At 40.1% G+C, this 21,068-nt stretch overlaps 1 protein-coding gene across 7 annotated transcripts in view; it reads right to left on the reverse strand.

Moving 5' to 3' along the window:
- The window catches only part of plcb4 (phospholipase C, beta 4), a 43,489-nt gene that overhangs the window by 2,687 nt on the left and 19,734 nt on the right, over window positions 1–21,068 (reverse strand). For 5 of the 7 annotated variants that reach the window (XM_051874230.1, XM_051874227.1, XM_051874228.1 and 2 more), the window contains exons 8-39: window positions 20,669–20,748; window positions 20,178–20,231; window positions 20,019–20,100; window positions 18,466–18,566; window positions 18,176–18,233; window positions 17,509–17,617; window positions 16,545–16,755; window positions 16,321–16,414; window positions 15,307–15,386; window positions 15,117–15,201; window positions 14,861–14,951; window positions 14,179–14,268; window positions 13,503–13,609; window positions 13,340–13,435; window positions 13,015–13,165; window positions 12,531–12,615; window positions 11,981–12,105; window positions 9,083–9,134; window positions 8,532–8,634; window positions 7,416–7,580; window positions 6,109–6,313; window positions 5,401–5,489; window positions 5,174–5,312; window positions 4,978–5,027; window positions 4,290–4,355; window positions 4,056–4,171; window positions 3,907–3,982; window positions 3,199–3,374; window positions 2,240–2,341; window positions 2,102–2,159; window positions 1,430–1,516; window positions 1,194–1,230 (exon numbers count right to left, since the gene is read on the reverse strand). In XM_051874230.1, the coding sequence (XP_051730190.1) occupies window positions 1,194–1,230; window positions 1,430–1,516; window positions 2,102–2,159; window positions 2,240–2,341; window positions 3,199–3,374; window positions 3,907–3,982; window positions 4,056–4,171; window positions 4,290–4,355; window positions 4,978–5,027; window positions 5,174–5,312; window positions 5,401–5,489; window positions 6,109–6,313; window positions 7,416–7,580; window positions 8,532–8,634; window positions 9,083–9,134; window positions 11,981–12,105; window positions 12,531–12,615; window positions 13,015–13,165; window positions 13,340–13,435; window positions 13,503–13,609; window positions 14,179–14,268; window positions 14,861–14,951; window positions 15,117–15,201; window positions 15,307–15,386; window positions 16,321–16,414; window positions 16,545–16,755; window positions 17,509–17,617; window positions 18,176–18,233; window positions 18,466–18,566; window positions 20,019–20,100; window positions 20,178–20,231; window positions 20,669–20,748 (3,220 nt within the window). The remainder of the gene's footprint in view (window positions 1–1,193; window positions 1,231–1,429; window positions 1,517–2,101; window positions 2,160–2,239; window positions 2,342–3,198; window positions 3,375–3,906; window positions 3,983–4,055; window positions 4,172–4,289; window positions 4,356–4,977; window positions 5,028–5,173; window positions 5,313–5,400; window positions 5,490–6,108; window positions 6,314–7,415; window positions 7,581–8,531; window positions 8,635–9,082; window positions 9,135–11,980; window positions 12,106–12,530; window positions 12,616–13,014; window positions 13,166–13,339; window positions 13,436–13,502; window positions 13,610–14,178; window positions 14,269–14,860; window positions 14,952–15,116; window positions 15,202–15,306; window positions 15,387–16,320; window positions 16,415–16,544; window positions 16,756–17,508; window positions 17,618–18,175; window positions 18,234–18,465; window positions 18,567–20,018; window positions 20,101–20,177; window positions 20,232–20,668; window positions 20,749–21,068) is intronic. The other 2 variants (XM_051874231.1, XM_051874232.1) reach the window with 1 other exon arrangement.

Here is a 21,068-nt window from a genome sequence, read left to right on the forward strand (position 1 = left end):
TCGCGTTCTCATTGAGTACAAAAAATGACTTTCTTCCTCAGTGTTTTTGTTGTTTTCCAGCACAAATATCTAAACATTCTTAAATCAAGAAGGAGAAGCAAAATGACTGAAGATTTCAACTCTTGTTTACTGAAAAGTGTACGAGTTTGTGCGTAACCCTCTGGTGCTGTTCACGCGTCAGTCAAAAATTACAGATTTTTTTTATTTCAATGAAATGATTGTACTATATTTTAGTTCGATAATGTTTTTTATTTAATACTTTATATTTTATGATTTTATAGTAGTTATAGTTCTTTTATTCATTTTTTGAGCTTAAATGTGAAAATTAAATTTTCAACAAACTGTGGTAAATCTTGAATGTTTTGGAGCAACAGACTGAAGTTTGGTCTCTTTTTAAAGACACTTCGCAGATTATTGCTGAAGTGAAAAAAAAAAAGTATAACTTGAAAAAAGTTATAAAATTTTAATTTATTGTTATGAAAAATGCACAAAAATACCATTTTCAATTTTTATATGAAGTATATTTTCCCAAACATGTTTTACTCTAAAAACTGCAAGAAAATCAAAGCTATAAAAGTTGTGTTCCAAATTTGAGGTGGATATCTCAAAAAATGAGCTTTCAGTCAGATTTTGTTTGGGCGCAGTACCAAACGCTTCCTCTAGATGAAATTCGCTTCCCATTTATTTCCAATGCGCTCATTTCTAACCGTGAGAAATAACCTTTTTGAATCATGTCCATGATTTTTTTGTGTTCACATAGCAAGTGCCAAAACCTTTTCCAAGTTTCATACCATTCTGATGAAGCAAAAAAAAATAAAAATAAAAATGTAAAATTTTTCAGTCAAAAATGACCAAATGGCACCAGAGGGTTAAAACAAGAACAAATATCTGCCAATAGGGTCAGAAAAAAAAATCTTAATTCAAAGGGAAAACAAGATTATTTTTCTGATCCCATTGGCAGGTATTTTAATATTTTTAATACATTTTTCAGTAAACAAGACTTGATATCTTCAGTCATTTTGCTTCTCCAGTAAATGTATGTTGATTTAAGGATGTTTAGATGTTTGTGCTGGAAACACTGAGGAAGAACATGATGTTTTGCGGCGCGATCCCCCTGTTCAGTAGCGGTTTGAGCAGCAGTAACTCTCGATAAGGCAGAAACTGAAGACAGAGGAGAGCGATGATGAGCCTACCTGGAGTCTGACTGTTTGCATGATGGGATTTCAAAAGCTGTTCAAAGAAAAGGCAAATCATATTCAAGGCATGGCTTCAGACATGACACATACAAAATATGAGAAATGGAGGACAAAACGTAAATCATATGAAATCAAAAGAGGGGTGACGATTTGTTCGTTTCAGTTAACTGCTGAACATCTAGCAGGTTTATCTGGTAAAGCCGCCCTGTCGCAGAGATGTCTGATGGTTGTACCTGCTCGTTGAACTTCTCCAGTTTCTCCAGCTGCTCGCGCTGGTTCTTCTGCAGCTGCTCCAGCTCCTTCGCCTGCTTCATGGCCAGCTGAGACGACACGGAAGAGCGGGTCAACACCAGACCAGTCCTCTCACACCACTGCATTCACATTCACTCAACACACGCTTCTAGAGCCACTTACAACTGAGGAGCATCACAAGAGCTTCAGATGCTCAGAGTCACGATTACACACTAGATTAATGCACAACTGTCAATAAACAAAACAAGATTCACCACTGTATGGAAGCTTGTTTCCGCCACGGAAAAGGTAACTGCGACTTTTTATTTTTGCAACTGCGCATTTATATCTGGCAATTCAAACTTCATTTCTCACAATTGTGAGTTTATATTTAACAATTTAGATTTTTTTTTTAACTGTGAGATATAAACTTTTAAGAAAAAAAAAGTCTTACTTTTGAGATAAAAAGTCACAATTACCTGTTTTATTTTGTGGCAAATATTTTTTGATTATATATTTATATATAATATATATTTATAATATAATATATAATTATATATATTATATTTTTGACGTAACTGAAGCCTGATTCTTCAAAACAAAAGGACACAAATGCATTCGTAGCCCCAACGAAACAAACAAAATCTGTAATCGCCAGCCGATGTTGAACCAACCCGTTTTCTCTCCTCCAGGAACTTTTTGGTGTTGCTGCTGTTCAGCTCCCGAACTCTCCTGCACACAAACACAAACACACGTCAGAGCTTCGCCCAGCGGCCGTCAGCGATCGATCACGCTCGTGTGTCGCGCCGCACCTCTCGCGCTCCGCCTTGTTTTTGATGCTCTTGTCTTGGCTGATGGCTTTGCTGTTCTCCATGGACGTCTTCGCCTGATTGGCCTTCATCTCTTTGCTTTGCCTGTCAATCAAACAAAATACGGACAATTTCAAAACAAGATCCAGAGAAACACCGTATGAAACATCATCGAGAGTCACGGGCCTTTCTCATGGAGATCCTGCCGCAGAACAAACGGAGAACGGGTTCACGCCGAGGGGAATTATCAGCATAATTAATAAAGACACTCGAGTTCAACAGACGGGCTCTCTAAAGACGCCCTCCTGAACTCAAAGAGACTCATGCAACATTAATGCCTGTTAATTATGGCCGTATCTCCATCGAATGAGACGCCGCATCAGCATTATAAAGAGGATAATACGGGCCTGATGAAAATATTCATAACGGTGCGAGTGTGGCGTGTTAATCAGATGCGCGTCATTAGCATACTACGCTCTACTGTAGACCTGAAGATCGAAACACGGCTGAGAATCTTTGTGTATATTCGAGATTCAAAGGTTTTCAATTCAGAACAATTCAATCCGATTCATAATGAGATTCGATTCAATTTGATTTCTATGCATGATTCGATACTGTATTTTTTAAGTGAATTATAATGTAAAAGCTTCTCCTAAAGTTTCTTAGATCTACTTCAGATTGTTTATCTGTGGTTTCTGTCAACATAATTGCTACTTTTATCTCATTCTGACTTTTCCATGAGTTTTCTAGGTCTAGAAATAACAGTTTTAAAATTCCCTATTATTTCCAGGTTTTCCATTACCGTCAGTAAACAAATCCAGCTGTTACGATATTATCTGAAACATTCAGTTTCCTCAAAGCCTCAAATGCAAATCAAGAAAATAAATCCATGTTTTAAGATCATCATTTGTAAGTGAAGCACTGAGAGAACGAGTGATCATGAAGGCTGAAGCGTCTCTCACCGCTCATGGATGAGCTTGAGCTGCAGCGTTTGCTGCTCCTGAACGCTGGCCAGCAGCTTCCTCAAGAGCTCACACTGCTGCGTCACATGGGCGTCCTTCATTTCCTGTTCCTCTGTGCTGTGACCATTGATCATCTCTGACCACTCTTTAGTGTGCTGCGCCACTATGTCCTTCACCTGAGAACACATCAACACGTCTGTCCATGACAGTCATTCCTCAACTCTGTTATGAATAAAAATCATTTCATAGAGATTTCAGGGGTGGTTTTGTTTGTAACGCATGTAATGAACGTGTAAATCTTAATGAATCATTGGATCTTAATGTTAAAGGCCCTGATATACTTCAAAGAACGAACTGGTTTGACGTCATTTCAAACAAAACAAAGTTTGTTTCTGGAGTTTGAAACAGCTTTCTGAAAAAGTTCATTCCGGCTGGTAAACACCCATTGGTCAGTAGTGATGATGTAATAGGTGGGTGTGGCTTTGAGGCTTTATTGGATTGGATTCATTAAACTGGCAAAAATTAGTTCATGTAAATAAACCTACTTTAGCTCATTCTGGTCCAGAACAAACACCTGATCAATATAAACATCACACACATGACCAACCTTCAGTGAAACTGCTTATGAGCCAATCAGATCAGAGCTTGTGATTTTGTCATTATTGTGTGTAAAATGTTGCACGGGTCAGTAAAGAACTTATACGACACCTTTTCTTTATGGTCCGTCGTCAGTGTCTCGACCTTTATCGCCGTTTCCTTCTTCAACTCGGAGCAGTTGTTCTCTCTAAAATGGAGAAGAATAAGCGTCATAATGACATCAGGACGGAGCGATCGTGAGCGCTTCACGTCTTCCTCACCCTCTCTTCTTGATGGCCTTCTCCAGCAGCTTCTCCAGCGTGAACTTCTCCTTGTCATGCTGAGCCACCAGTTTGTCCACCTGCGTGCAGTGAGATTTCTGCATGGCGTTGTGCTCCTGCAGGGAAAAACACGCATTTATCATTTCATCACGCTGGAAAACATTTCTATCAGTTATATTTCAGGAGGAAGAGCCTTCTGCAGTGATCTAATGATGGTCTGAGATAAACACGGACCTTGGCGTGTCGTTTCTTTAGCGTGTTCAGTTCCTTCTGCTGCTTCTTCATCAGTTTAATGAAGGTCTAGAAAAGAGATTCAAGGCATTTCTGAGCTTTCAAAAGGACAAAACGCAGCCAGCGCTGGTGAAGCTAGAGAACACGTCGAAAATACAGTGAGAAACAGCAGCGTTAAAGCAAAACAAAGAGTGACGAATCAGTGAATCCTGAACAAACTGACTGATGATAACGAATTAGACTTTTTAACCCAGCTGACAGGGAACGTTCTTAGAACGTTCTCTCAAAGTTATGAACAAACGTTCTTCCAGTAACGTTAATAGAACGTTCGTTCAAAGTTATCTGGTCTTTAATAATGTTCTCAAAATGTTAGCACAAAAACATTTGCTTTTATTCTGAAATGTTTTAGTTGGACATTCATCTAACATTTTTTAAATGTTACAACGTTCAGAGAACATTCACATAACCAATAAAAAAAAACTAAACCTTTTGAACGTTCAGAGAACATTAAAAAAATACCTGTTTTTATAACTTAATGGGAACGTTAGCAAAACGTTCGCAGAACATATTTTCTTTATCTGGGAACGTTTCATTTGATCATTGACTAATCATGACAAAAGCAATGATGAAGTTCTTCATCAGAAGATCTGGTGTAAAATAATCCACAATATTGTGTAAATGAACATTTTACCTTCATCTGCTTCAAATCCTCAATGTTCACCTGATTCACAATGGCATTATCTGGAAACAGAAGAAACAAACAATTAAATGATGCAAATTAAGCAGTTTTAGAGCTGCTGTACAGCCCAAATGAACTCTGTTTGAATCACTGAATCATTTTCGAGTGTGTGTGTGTGTGTGTGAGAGTGAGTGAGTGTGTGTCTCACCACGTTTGCTCTCGGTGATGTTGTTCTGCGTGGCGTTCACCTCTGAGCTGCTCTGCGGCGTCACGTTGGTCTTCACCTGATTCACTTTACCCTTCTTGTCGCTCTTGCAGTTTTCGTTGGGCACCTCTGCGATGTCGCTCTGCAGCGCCACAACAAACACTCATCAGGACACACACACACACACACAGTTACACAAATCACACAAACACTGTTGACGCTGAACGCACCGTGTCGATCCCGAGAGCTCGCATCTGGTCGGCGCGTTTCTCTGCGATAGTGAGGAACTTCTTTGGATCAGAAAGAGCGTCAACGATGGCTGGAAAATGATCAGAGACACACGATTACAGTCATGAGACAGAAACACTAATACAATCAACACAATATGATTACAGTTACACTGTACGTGTCACATGATCAATAAGCAGTTCATATTTTCATCTAATTACAAAAAAAATACAAACAGAATCTAGTCAGCCTTAGACAGGCAAAAAACATGATGCATGAATATAAATGTAGCTCTCTGAAACATTATTGATAAAACTTTACAATTAGGTCTTATTAGTTCATTAATGCATTAACTAGAATTAACCGACAATGAGCAGTACTGTATTTATTCATCTTTGTTAAAATTATTTAATAAAAATGCAACTGATCATTGTTAGTTCATGTTAGTTCAGGTCCATTAAATAATAATAACAATATGAATTTTTATTAAATGTATTAGTAAATGTTAAGATTAATAAATGCTTTTGAGGTATTTTTCATTGTTCATGTTAACTAAAGTAACCTTATTGTAAAGTGTTGCCACATCATTTAAACAGCACTAACGACTGAAACCGAATGACTTTGAGTCTCGCAGTACGAGCGGTGACGAGCTTCGGCCTCCTGTGATGTCACTTCCTGTCAGTGTCGGCGTGATCTGCATGAACACTCACCGCCGAAGCCGTCGGGCACGTATGTCTTGAGGACGATGTTGCAGAAGACGGTGGGCAGCGACAGCGGTTTGTTGCCCTCGTTGCGCAGCGAGATGTGTCTGTAACCCGCCTGCAGCCCGTCCAGAGGCAGGATCCGCTGACCAATCAGCTTGTTGTTGTCGTCATATACGGCAATCCGCAGCACGGCCAGATCCGGCAGGATCACCTGATCACAGACGAGAGAGTTCAACAGTCATTCTGAGCGCAGATTCATCAGGAATGAAGCAGCCGGTCAATCACAGAGGCATGATGGGATACGACACGTGCCGCTCACATCTGCGCTGCTGTTCTTACACAGCACTATAAAGGACCTTAGTGAAACACCCCGCTGGATGTGTGTGTGTGCACGCATTTGTAAGTGAGTGTGTGTGTGTGTGTGTGTGTGCATTGGTACTGCGGCAGCGCTGATTTATGGTCTGTGTCTGTGGTGTCAGTGTCACGGCCGAGAGACGCCAACAACATCCTGCAGCATCAGCACAATGACTGTTCATCGCCCGTCTCACACTCACGCTGTCTGTGTGTGTGTGTGAGAGAGTGTGTGTGTCTGTGTGCGTGTTTTTGTGACATATCAGGACACGTATTTGTATAATGACATGGGTGTGACATAGGTATTACAAGGAAAGGGTGACTTATGAGGACATTACCCCATGTCCCCATTTTTCAAAAGGCAAAAACCTGTGTGTGTATGTGTGTGTGTGTGTGTGTGTGTCCTCACGCCAGCTGTAATTGTGCTGGAGTGCCGGGTTTATGGGTAATTTTCATGTTACTGCTGTCCATTTTATCAGATCTACAGCAAACGCAGCTCAGATGATCTGGAGACGTTCTGCTCAAACCTTCATCAAACGCTCATCAAACATGCTCACATGCATCAGTGAATCTGATGGCAGGACACTGCACAGGAAGTGAGGTCATATCTTCACATGACACTTCCTGTGTATCAGTGTCTCCATACACATGATCAGTTTGACAGCGCCACCTACAGGCCAAAGTCTCACAAACAGACAAAAATGCTTTCAATTTTAGATTAATGTTGTCTAAATTCATGTTGCTCAAGCGTCATATTGAACTGATTCACGTGCAGCTGCATGACTTTTGTTTCATAATCACAGTCGTGTTGATTTAATGAATCATGTCGAAAAGAATCAACCCCTTTAACTAAAACGAGTCATTGTCCAAACAAACAAATGAAATAAAAACTAAGAATGAGCTAAAACCAAACTGATATTGAGAATCTTCTAAACTAGAATCACATGAGAAGGATGTCAGACCTTTCTGAAGACGAACGGCTCCTCGTTGTAGTACGGATTCAGGCCGTTGTTCATCACCATGCGCGTGCGGAACTCTTTCCGGATGGTGTCGGTGGGAAGGCCATACATGTCCACCTCCACATAGGTGCCGATCTTCTTATCCGATAAGAACTGACCCGAGAACACCTGAGGAACGACACGGACATGAACGCGTCAGTGACACTGATCCAGGATCAGATCATCAGATTCAGTCTGAGCGACACCATACAGTGAGAGTGACTCATAATTAAAGAGTCAAATGAAATGAATCAGAGTCATATACTCCACCTTCTCTCACACACAAATACACAGATTGTTACTACTGTACCTTTAAGAAATCTATATGTAAATGAGCTCTGACAGGTGAGCATGTGTTCATGTCTGAGAATGTATTTGCACCTCAGAATGCTTTTATGACACGAGATTAATGTAAACGGCCCACTGCAAACACCCTTGTAATTCGCTTCAACCTTCTCGAACTTTATGAATGATTATTTTATAGAAGGTTCAGGTGTGTAAGGAACTGGAAGAGAGCAGAGTACAGCTGTTTCTAAAGCACACAGCGCCATCTGCTGTTAAAAACTAAGCTCAAAAGAGAGAATCGGGATGAATTCGGAAAATCTCGGAATCGATCCAGAATCATTTCTCGATTTATTGCAACAATTTATTGTCCGAGCCCTAGTATCTATGCTAAAGAATGAAACAATTAAAAAGGTAATTTATTCTCGCAATTCTGACTTTATACCTCGCAATTCTGACTTTTCTCTCTCAATTACGTGTTTATATTTCACAATTCTGACTTTTTTCATGTGTGTGTGTGTGTGTGTACTTGCTTAACCCACATTGTGGGGAACAGCCAGTGGTATAATCATGCTAAATGATACTTATTTGAAAATCTAAAAATGCAGAAAGTTTTCTGTGATGGTTTAGGAGTAGGGTTAATGTACGGGGACAGAATTTACAGTTTATACAGTATAAAAACCATTACATCTATGGAGAGTCCCCACAAAGACACCGAAACCTAACTGAGTGTGAGTGTCTTTGTCCGTGTGTGTGTGTGTGTGTGTGTGTGTGTGTGTGTGTGTGTGTGTGTGTCACCTGTACGCTGCAGGTCGCTGCTATCACACCATCTACTGGCGTCTCAGAGAACGGGTCGAACATGCGGTCGGCGCGGCGCATGAAGTCTGGTTTCAGCAGGTACCTGCAGGAGAGAGTCGCATGAATGACTGCAGCATCTGTAAACACGTGACTGTAGAGCGTCACATGACCCACGCGCTTTCAGAAGCTCTTTCTGACTCCTTCACTCACAGCTGCGCCTGTAGGCCAGATATTAATTATTTTTCTGATTAATTGCTCAAAAGAAGATTAATGATCCGAGCTCTTTCCATTACACAATCTCAGACACACACTGGTAATAACGGGACGCTGCTCAGAAACATTAAGGCGCTGTGATCCTGACACTCGTGGGCTCATAATCCCAAACGAGTATTTGGCCTCAGGCTGGATTTCTACATGAGAATCTCGGCGCGAGGGCCGATATTTAGCGAGCGCTCATTTACTCTAATGTGTACAGAGCGGACGCGCCGCCGCCGGCTGCAGCTAATGCGATGTGACACTTTAATTGATGAGCTGCAGCGGGAAACACTCACCCGCATGCGCCGTTATACTCGAACTTGCCCTGGTTCAGCTGCATCCCCAGATCTGAAACACAGGAATAATGCGGCACTGCCGTCACAAACATGCATGTGTATGTGCTGCGTTACAGACTTAAAACACACACATTCTGTTGAAGACCTGATATTATTTTTTTAATTTTCATCTTGTAATTAAGGAATTAAAGTCACCATGATTATTATTATAAATGATCATTATTGTGTTAAATTCATGTTCCTGGTAATCTTGAATCAGAACAACATGAGATCCACCAATAGCAAACCACAACCATCCAATCAATTCCCCACAGACAAAATCAAGCCCCGCCCTACATTTGTTCTTGTTTGCGAAGCGTTTCACTCGGACATACGGAAGAAATGACCAGCGCAACTTTCCTTTCATGCCGACTTTAAATCATAAGCTGTGCAGGCTTCATTCAGTCAGTGTTCTGACTATATGCACATTATTAAATCATTATAATGCAATATTAATAACTCATTTGTTACATTTGTATAAAAAATATTGTTTCTACAACTGTGACGAGTTCTTTGACACTGTGAATTATGAACAGGTACTTGATTGCTGTTCTAAAGAACACGAGTGTATCTGTGCAAAACTCCCTGTGATGATGCGAGCGTGATGCGGGGCGGTTGCCAGGGTGTTGCTATGGAAGCGCTCAAATGCTGTTTCGAAGAGTCTCAGCAACTTCTGTGTGTCGTGTTCCTCCTTTAATGTGATTTTTCAGATGTTTTCTGGTCCAGCAGCTCCTCAACACACACATGATCTGAGGAATCATTCATGACAGCAGCACAAACACACACACTCTACTTCAACAGCGTTATAATAAAGCTGGCGTGTTTGTCAGTCATGTTCCAGTCGTTTATAAAGCGCTGGTGTAGAAACACACTGAAGCGCAGCAGTACTTCTCTCTGATCTGAGATCAGTCTGTCACACACACACGTGTTTCTGAGCAGATGCTGCTTCATTCCCGCCGGTGGAACATACGGGAACAGAAGCTGCTCGTGCTCACATTATTACTGACATTCACACACTTCTACTGATCTATCATCATACACTCGTAGTGTTTACTGACCACACGAGCTGCTTACAGCTGAACTCAATGCTCCATAACTGATGAACTTCCTGTCTATCACTGTGAGTCTGCATTGAAACAATCTGTTTTGCACAAAGCGCTTGTCAGACTTGACTAAGTCAACCATCACTAGTACTATAGTGTTCATACTAGTGTAGTCCAGACCACCTAAACCAATATGAAGTCAAGACTGAGACCAGAGCAGAGCAGCACTCCTTAAATTCATCCAAAAGATCCGCATCTACTACCTGAGAAATGTCTTATTTTTAATCTGTAAACAAAATTAGAAATATAGAAATATAGCTGCAAGCAGCAATTAAGGGGTCAAGCACAACAGAAGCAAACAAGGAAGCTAGCAGCAGACCAACAATGTCATAATGGACTATAGGGGTGACCCTGAATAATGTCATAATGGACTATGATAGTAACTGAGACAAAGACACTGCAGGTCAATTTTGGAGTCAATCAGACCAACAGTACTGTAGTTAGAGCCAATTTCATGTTTTGTTCAATTACAGTGCCACCAAGTGGCGCAGTCTCACCACTTTTTTTGTGTTCTCAAAATGCCCCCATAAATAAGCGTGTCAAATTTGGTGAAAATATCTAATTTTGTTTAAGAGTTATAGACATGTATATGTATGAACACACAAAGAATTACCCACATCTGACTTTGATTGCATTTTTTTGCCACTTACCATCAAAATTTTAACGTTTGGCCATTAGTGTACAATCTATGTAAGTCAACTACATCCAAAGCATGCAAATATTTTTTTTTCACCACTAGGTGGCGCTGGTTCAAAACTTCTCAGACTCCTTCAGGGCATCATGCCAATGACCCATACCAAGTTTTGTAATAATACGTTTATGTGTTCCTAAAATCCAGCATTTTACTATAAAATTCAAAATGGCCGACACCCAAAATGGCCGATATGGGAAAATTGGATATCATGTGACTTGGCATGATGCCCTGAATCTAACAAGACCACTTTTATGATGGACCAAGTTTGGTCTGAATACGATAAAGTGTTGAGATTACGTTATTACGTTTATTTTTGCAAGTGCTTTGTAAAATTCGTTCACGTGTTTCTTGAGAACGGTTTGACAAGTCAATTTAAATTCCATACCTTTTTGTTGGCATGGTCTGAAGATGATCTGGTTAAATTTTTGTAAAAAATTGGAGCAACGGTCTTGGAGGAGTTTGAAAAATTCAAAACGACGGGAAAATTTTCATGACGGAAAATTTAGTTTCTAGCCCTTATGGTTCAAAAGTTATTAGCATAAATATAAGTTCAAGTTTGGACAGTTGGTGGCGCTAGAGGGATTGAGTTAGAGACTCCAAATTTGGTATGGTGACAGTTCAGACTGGCCTCTATCAGTGTGCCAAATTTCATAACTTTCCCACAAGTGGTTCTATGGGCTGCCATAGACTCAAGAGCGAAGAAGAAGAGTTTTTTTGCAATCATATCTTGAATTTTGTGAGCATCTGCAGGAGAGTGAGCTGCTGTCAATCTGCTGGACCAGAAAACAGCTGAAAAAAAAAAAATCACATTGGAGGAGAAACACGAGACTCAGTAGATACTGAGACTCTTTCACAGCAGCAGAAGTTTTACACACTTGCTGCTTCTAAAACAATGTAGTTGGATGTTATATTTAATATTTGTTTAGTTTCACGTCTCAAATGCGTCTCAGAACAGGGGAACGTGTCAGACATTATTTATTAAACCCGTGTGAATGTGCCGCGTTCCACGTGTGTGCGTCTGCGGTCCGTACAGTAACCCTGAGCCCGCGGACGCATCCGTACCTGGAGTCTGGAAGTTCAGAGACACCATCTGGCAGCCGGCGTTCCAGAAGATCTGAGGCATGTAATTGCTGGAGTCCACGCGGCCTCCTTTGGGGTAGATGCGGCTCATCTGCCGCTTGTTGTAGCTGCGCGTCTGTGGCTGAGGAAAACACGCTCAAACTGGGCTATTTTTAACCGGGACAGCAGGGGAATCTTCCCTGAGGAGACGAGCGAATCACGGCAGAGCGAGCTTCTTTAAAACAGTTCAAACGCGCGTTTATCCCGACGGGACGGACCTCAGGGAAAACACACTCATCTACAGGAAATCTGCTCACATCCACACGAAACCACATGATCTACTGATCATTAGAACATATTAGTTAGAGAGTTAGACAAGAGAAAAGTTGCACTCTCTAAGACTTTGATTAACAAAATACATAATGAATTACAATTATATACATATATTTATTTTGGGGTGTTTTCAAGTAAATCACACACACACACACACACACACACACACACACACACACACACACACACAGGGCTGATGGGTAACGGTGTTGAAGGATACTTCACAAACTCGATGGCGTTAGTCTTCAGGTAACCCAGACCCACAGACTCGTTGAAGGACGACATGTTGTGATGGATGTTCCTCTCTGAGTAAAGCAGAAAAACACAGGCATTAACACACACTTGCTGTCATGTGACGTGTTCCTGTGAAACATCCATGTGTCATACATGACACTGTGACGCACGATAAACGCTGTCTTATCCATGTTAATCTGAGTTTTGTCCAAACCAGCAGTGACTGAGCTCTCCTACAGCAGATCATGGCGCTCGCAAAGCTAAACTCATGGGTTCGATTCCCAGAGAAAGCAAGAAATGATTCAAATGTAAACTGTCAAATATTATTCTTGTTTTGTAATCATTAGGAGCACATATATGTAAACAATATGTAATGTGAAAAGCGCTACACAAATGAACTTGAGTTGATTTCTGTGATCTGGTCGTTTTCTCTATAGTTGTGAACATCTGTGCTTGTTCCCTGAACTGACCCTCGGCGACCTCGAAGCCCTGGAACTTGACGGGTTGAGCGTAGTTGACCATGGCCGACAGATACGGGTGGATGTTGGTCGTCGCTCCTTCATACTTGTAGGAGGCGATGAGCTGCTGTTCAGCATCCGCGTCTTCAGCCGTTTCTACACCCTGATGAACACAAACACGCCAGAGTCACGTCATTCTGATTCACAAGCACACAATTTGATTCAGTTATGATCTTGATTCAGTTTCATTCGATACCGATTCATTTAGATATATCTCAGATACAGATAAAAGATAAAAAAGATAAAACATCAACAAGCATGTGATTCAGCGCCGCACCTTCTTCTTTATGTCGAGGTCGGACGCTTCAGACACGTCGGTGGCGTCGGTGACTTCTGTGGCTTCTGACATCTCTGTGACATCATCATCTGGGATCTGAAACACGGAGATGATGTCAGAGCAGAACTCGAGCGCTGATGAACGTCAGTCCTGCGCCGCTCACCTTCTTCCTGATGCTGCCGTCCCGCGTGTCCGGATCGCCGGGATCCTCCGACAGCGACTGAGTGATGCTGGTCTTCACGTCTGAGTTCAGATCTTTACTGTCCAGAGCTGGAGAGAGACAGAGAGATCAAACACTACACCATCTAACGCTGAGAATTCAACTTCTGCACTAGACTGGAATATCTCATAAAACATTTGTGGATAAAGCAGCGTTTCCATCCCATGTGTTCAAGAGAACAAAACAATCTCTTCCTGCGGAATTGGTGCAAAACCAAACCAACCAGAACCACCAAACCAACATTTGAGATGCTGCGATGTGATTGGTCCGCTGGTTAGTGCAGTTATCCAATCACAGCCGCTGCTGAGGCAAAGTCATGTGAGGGTTTGAGGGATTTATTCAGTAAATGTGTTTCCATCGGAGTTTATGTGCACGTCTTCTTAACAGATAAAACTATTATCCAATTGTATAATTGAGCGCTTATGGTTTTTATGCACATTTTTATAATTTATTTGCATCTTGGCATTTCCACCCAGCGTTTCTTATGTGATATCCCAAAATTTACATAACAATAGGTGGATGGAAACACAGCTACTGATGAATCATTCACAATCAGTGTGTGTGTGAGTGTGTCTCTGTGAGTGTGTGTGTATCTGTGTGTGTGTGCACGAGTGTTTACCGCTGTCCAGATCTTCATCGTTCTCATCTTCTCCAGCTTGTATGCTCATCTCTCCAGCCTCCATGTGCTTCTTGAATGACTCCAGCTGCTCTGTAACACACAATAATCAGTCACATGATCACTCATGACAGTCACACGCATCAGTTTAACAAAGAACATCAAGATAAAACACAATATTTTATTTAAACCACGGCCGCAGAGTATCTGTTGAACTGTTTCATTCAGATCAGTGTTTCCAGAGCAACAGAAGCTCGTGACGACAGGAGGATGATATGAATACAGAAAAGACCAATCACAGTTCAGTATGCAAATATCACGATGACATCATCACGTTCAGTAATCCACTGTAAGTTACAATACTAATGTTTATGTTAATGTTTATTTTGGAAGAATATTGGCGAAATTCTGTAAACTTCTATCCACAAAATATGATGGAAATGATGCAGATGTGAATGTAAATAAAGTGAACCTTGCGCACATTATATTTCCAAATGAGTGTTAAACTTCATTTACTGTGAACGAGAACATGCTATTATCATGAACAGAGTATCACAACTTCATTTTTAATTCTGATTAATTGTGCAGCTGTTTGTTTTATTTCAGTGTTGAATTGGCTTTAATGACGAGAGGTTTTCATCTCTTCCACAGGAAGGTAACGGGACGACAGCGCTCATGTACGTACTCTGCTCCACCTCCGGCTTTAAGCGCTTGTTCTTGATGAGGATCTTGCGTTTGAGGTCGTTGGGCGACGGCAGCTGCTGACCGGCTTCGATCTGGAAACACAACAGCGCAGAAACATTCATCAACACATTCACCGCCGTATGTGAAGGAACAGTGAGATTTCAGTGGACTACATTGGCATTGTGGGTCAGATTTTCCCAGGAGACTAAAGCAGGTCTGGTCTGGATCTGTGTGCGGGGGAATAGGAGGTCACGTACTGGGAATCCCTCCAGCGGATGCTTGAGCAACAGATCCCCGAAGATCTCCTCGCAATACCGGGCCATCTTATACTGCTGCGGTTTACTGCAACACACACACACACACACACACACACACACACAGCATGAGCGCCGCCGCACAGAACCAGCGGTCAACATCACTGACCCTCACGCAGACGAGCGCTTTTACCTGCAGTGGTTCTCAAAGGACAGAATAACAGGATAGTCAGACGTTACAAACGCCGTTTCCTTTATGGCTTGAATTACGTCCTGTTACACAAACAAACAAACAAACAAACAAATGAACAAACAAACAAACAAGCAGCACATCAGAAAAGCAGATTGTCACCATTATAATAAAAAGGACTGCTGAACAAAAACATACACCACTGCATGATTTAGCTATTATTACTGATAAAAGCAAAGCAAACGATCAGATGATTCAGATCAAATGAATGAATCACATTATGAACAAACTAAAGACTCAAAACAGCCAAACGAACACAGAGTTCAGACTCCGATTCTGATCTGTTATATTGACATTATTAACATTAAGACTCCGATATACTGACAAATTTTTCGTTTCTTTGCTTGGGGGTAAACAGAATTTCAAGCGATATACTGATTTTTACAGCGATATACTGTTAGCGAACATCCAGAACAACCCAAATTTATATGAATATGTAAATATGTGCTGCGCTTTCCTCTCAATAACAAAATAAACAACAAAAATGACATAAAACAGCAGTTAAGAAAGCATCTGATCTTTATACAGCACTTTATATGATAGATCGCTTTAAATCGGCCGCTTTACAGTATTAAACATCTCTTTAAATCAGAATCACAGCTTCAGTTTCTACTATAGAGCGTCTCTTCAGTGTGTTCATGTTTTTACTCGCCTCTGAACAGAAGAAATGAACCGGAGGTGGAGAAGAAGGCGGAGCCTCAGAGCCACACCCTCCTATTACATCATCACCACTGACCAATGGGTGTTTACCAGCCGGAAGTTTTCTAGAAAGATGTTTCAACTAAACTAATTTTGTTTTGGCCTGATTTTGTTTGAAATGACGTCACACAAGTTCCTCCTTCGATTTCACTTGCAGTATATCAGGGTCTTTAGTCTGTTTTTGCTACTTAAAACTAAAAGCATCAAGATCTCCAACATGCAGAACAGTCATCAATGAAGCAGTGATTGACAGCTCACCTTGAACAGGATGTCGGTGCACATGGCCTTCCCATGAGTGATGATGGGCTCCTGATCCTCGCCTTTACCATCCCAGCAGTCCAGCTCCACACACCTGGAACACACACACACACACACACACACACACACAAAGCTGTGATTTCTGACATGTTGACAGGAACAGGCGCTCAAACACAAGAGCATGTTTAGTTGTTTCTCTGACACGCGTGTGTTTCGGCACACACCTGCACCCGGACAGCAGCACCTGCCGGTACATCTCCACCGAAGACTTCCCGCCGAACTGCCGGCCGGTCAGGTACGTGTTGTGTGACGAGCTGATGAAGTAATGAGCCAGCGGCTGATCCATCTCCTGACACAGATCCAGACGGTCCAGAAACATCGGCGCGTTCTCATCCGACATCAGGTACCGACAGAATCCGTCAGAGGACATGCGACCTGAAAAACACAAGATGATCAAATCCGTCCGCAAATGTTCAGATGAGAAGATGATTGACACGCGCCGGCGCTGATAATGCTTCATCACCTTCATACGGTTGAAATGATTATGATTTTTTAATGCTTTTAAAAGAAGTCTCTTCTGCTCAGCAATACTGTGTTTATTTTTTTGGAAAACATGATACACTTTCATTCGAAGTTTGTGGTAAGAACGATTTAAAAAAAAAGAAAGAAATTAATACTTTTATTCATCAAGGACGCATTAAATTGATAAAGTGACAGTAAAGACATTTATAATTTTACAAAAGATTCTATTTCAAATAAACGCTGTTCTTTTGAACTTTCTGTTCATCAAAGAATCCTGAAAAATAAAATGTATCACAGTTTCCACACAAATATGACTGTTTTCAACATTGATAATAATCATAAATGTTTCTTGATCATCAAATCATCATGTTAGAATGATTTCTGAAGGATCATGTGACACTGAAGACTGGAGTAATGATGCTGAAAATTCAGCTTTGATCACAGGAATAAATTACACTTTACTATATATTCACATAGAAATAATAATATTTCACTGTTTTTACTGTATTTTTGATCAAATAAACAGCCTTGGTGAGCAGAAGAGACTCTTTCAGAAACTCTCGAGCTCTAGGTGTGTTTGTCGGAGCATGTGCCGACACTGACTGGCCACTAGAGAGCAGCAGCGCTTCATTAGACGCTCATCACATCTCCTCGGCCTCCATTTACCTTTCTTTTTCAAGTCATCATCTCTCTCGTACTTCTCAATGATCTGCGTGACTCGTTTGGCTTCATAAAACGGAAAGAGGATCTCGTTGAGTCGAGGATCCCGCTGGTTCTGCAGGGAAAACAAACATCTTCAGTGAGGAAGGGGTCATCCTCGGAGACGCATCTTTATGAGCTCATGAAAATACAGCCATGTATGTCAGAAATCAGCCGGCTGGAGCCGAACCTCAGATGCATTTTTTACCCTTATGAGGGCAAACTTCTCCAATACACATAAAACACACAGTGTGTCTTCACTGCAAATTAAAGCAGACGGACGGAGAACAGACGAGTGTTGGGCAGTTCACTCACATTCTGCTTCATTTCTGACCTGCTAAAACATCACTGACTTACACTACAGTTCACAAACAGTGTTGACATCAAGAGACTGTCTGTGTGTCACGAGCAGCAAACACAACATACAGTACAACAACACACAAGAACCAACCACAGCGAGACGCTCAGACCCGTATGAAGCGAGACAAACACACAAACAGAAGCAGGACCGTCACCACACACACACACACACACACACACACACACACACACACACACACACACACACACACACACAGACAGCAGGGCGACATGCAGACAGAAACACACAGTTAATAAATGATAAAGAGCTTACTTCATTCAGAAAGCTGACTAACTGCTCTACGGTTAAATAATCACTTTTGTCTCCGTTGCTGCAAAGAAATTGAGCAGAAGAGATTTGGTTTGGTTACAAAAACACAAACAAAACCATTAAAGACAGAGAGAGAGAGAGTTAGACATGTCAAAGCATCAGTACGACACCGTCTACAGTTCCTGTTAGTCAAACACGGGTTAATGTTGAACTGCTGAAGCGTTAGAGTCTGTCTCATGAGTTAGTGCTGCTAATCTACCGACATACTGAGAACTAGATCTGTGTGGACGTACATCTTCTTGAAAAGCTCCTCGATGTCCGTGCGAGGGCAGATTTTCTGCGTGAGAGCGTAGAAGATGTCGAAGGTGAAGGCTGAATGCTCGATTTCATCATTCTGCAACACAAAAGAGAAAAACAGCAGCTCGTGTTTGAGACTCACACTTTAACTTCTGCAGCGCGACAGGAACGAGACGTGATCCCATCCGTATGAACGAGAGATCCCAGTGAACACTCCTGAAACCGCATCAGTGTGATCATATCAAGTTTTACTGAACCGGCAGGTTCTTTCACTAGTATTAAGATTAAACTAGTTAATCCGTTTTTTAAAGAGTTTTTAGACGTTTTCACTGGAATGCGAGTCGTAACAAAGCAGTAATAATAAAACACTGTTTAATAAGCTTTTAGATCCACAGACCCTCATATCTGATCATTCAGCGACCCTCATCCTAACATTTAAAAGACATTTTTATGTCTAAAGACCCAATCTATACCATGAAAATTAAACATTATAAATATGTGTAAAATATTACTTGGAAAATACTCGCTATAATACTATACTGTGTATTATTTTTTTATATTTTTTATTTTAAATCTATGTATTTATTTTAAATCTAACTTTTATAATTCATTTAATCTTTTTTTATTTTGTTTTATTTATTTATTAAAAAAATTTTACTGTTATATTTGTTATTTATTTTATTCATTTATTTACAAATTTGTATTTTAATCGTTTCATTTATTTTTATTTTCTATATTTCTAACAATTTATTTATTTTAACCTATTTGTTTTAATATTATTTAATTATTTTTTCATTCATTTTAATTTTAATATTTGTCCATTTAAAATATTGTTTTAATATAATATTTTTTTTTTCATTTATTTACAAATTTGTATTTCAAAATATTTTATTTATTTTAATTTTCTTTTTATTATTTATTTCTATCAATTTTTTTATTTTATTTTATTTTATTTTTAATTGGACTTTTATAATTCGTTTTAATGTATTTTTATTATTTATTTTATTCATTTACTAATTTCAATTTATCGTAATATTTGTTATTTATTTACTTATTTAATTCATTTATTTACACATTTGTATTTTAATCTTTTTTATTTATTTTAATTTTCTTTTTATTATTTATTTCTATCAATTTTTTTATTTTATTTTATTTTATTTTTAATTGGACTTTTATAATTCGTTTTAATGTATTTTTATTATTTATTTTATTCATTTACTAATTTCAATTTATCGTAATATTTGTTATTTATTTACTTATTTAATTCATTTATTTACACATTTGTATTTTAATCTTTTTTATTTATTTTAATTTTCTTTTTATTATTTATTTCTATCAATTTTTTTATTTTATTTTAATCTATTTATTTTAATCTTATTAATTATTTATTTTTACACTTTATTTTTCTCCGGATGAAACTCTGGTCATCAGCTGGAGCTCAAAGACGAACATGTTCTTCTTCAGAATCACGTCACTGAATCGCTCACAATAAGAGCAGGAACAGAAATTCACAATCCATCAAACGGTCAAACGATGACGTTCCTCTGACCTTCCCGCTGGGCAGACCGAGTTCCTTCAGCGCCTGGAAGATTCCCTTCTCCGTTTTCCCCGAGCCGAAGGTCCGGGTTATTCTGCGTGAGACGAGGCGATCAGATCAGACAAAACACTCCAGAGTAAAGAGACGACAAGGACATAATCAGACACTCACCCTCGAACGGGGATTTTACCGTTGATGTTCGTAAGGAAGGAGAGTCTCATCCAACTAGAGAGAGAGAGAGAGAGAGAGAGAGAGAGAGAGAGAGAGAGAGAGAGAGAGAGAGAGAGAGAGAGAGAGAGAGAGAGAGAGAGAGAGAGAGAGATCATGAAGACCAACATCTGATGGATCCTGCTGATTCTGCTCTCATCTCACCCAAAAACATGACGTTCTTCCTCTTCTGCAGCACAAATATCTAAAGACTCTTAAATCAAGATACATTTACTGGAGAAGCAAAATTACATTTTTCATTTAAACAAGTCTTAATATCTTCAGTCATTTCTCTTCTCCAGTAAATGTATCTTGATTTAAGAGTCTTTAGATATTTGTGCTGGAAAACATCATTGTTTGCGGAGTGATCAGACCTCCAACGGTCGTTTACCGTCACAGATGAGCTCATATATTTGTGTCGTTTGGTAGTTCGAGTCTTTCGTGGATCTACTTACTGTTTCTTCAGGCACGTCATCGGACACACGTTATTCGCCTTGAAGTTGTGAATCACGGATTTCAGGCCTTCCATCCATTTCTGCAGTCATAAACGAGGAGAAGTTGAATGATTTTGAATGTTGAATGACGCTCTGAATGATCTCAGGAAGCTCATGAATCAGGACAAATCAAACTACTAGATCCGTGACATGAAGAGTTAACGAACTTAAACAGTTCAAACGACATCGGAATAAAGTAAAGCAGCTCGTATAAGAGTCAGTTTGACCAGCTGGAGTGAATGAACAACAAATGACTCGTTTCACTGACACGCTTTGATTCGGTGCCGGTGAAGCACAAACGAATCACACAACAGAATATTACAGTGCTGCTGAACATGACAGAACACTCGCTACATTAGCC

The sequence above is a fragment of the Ctenopharyngodon idella genome, chromosome 20 (genome assembly GCF_019924925.1).
Source record: "Ctenopharyngodon idella isolate HZGC_01 chromosome 20, HZGC01, whole genome shotgun sequence".
Lineage (NCBI taxonomy): Eukaryota > Metazoa > Chordata > Actinopteri > Cypriniformes > Xenocyprididae > Ctenopharyngodon > Ctenopharyngodon idella.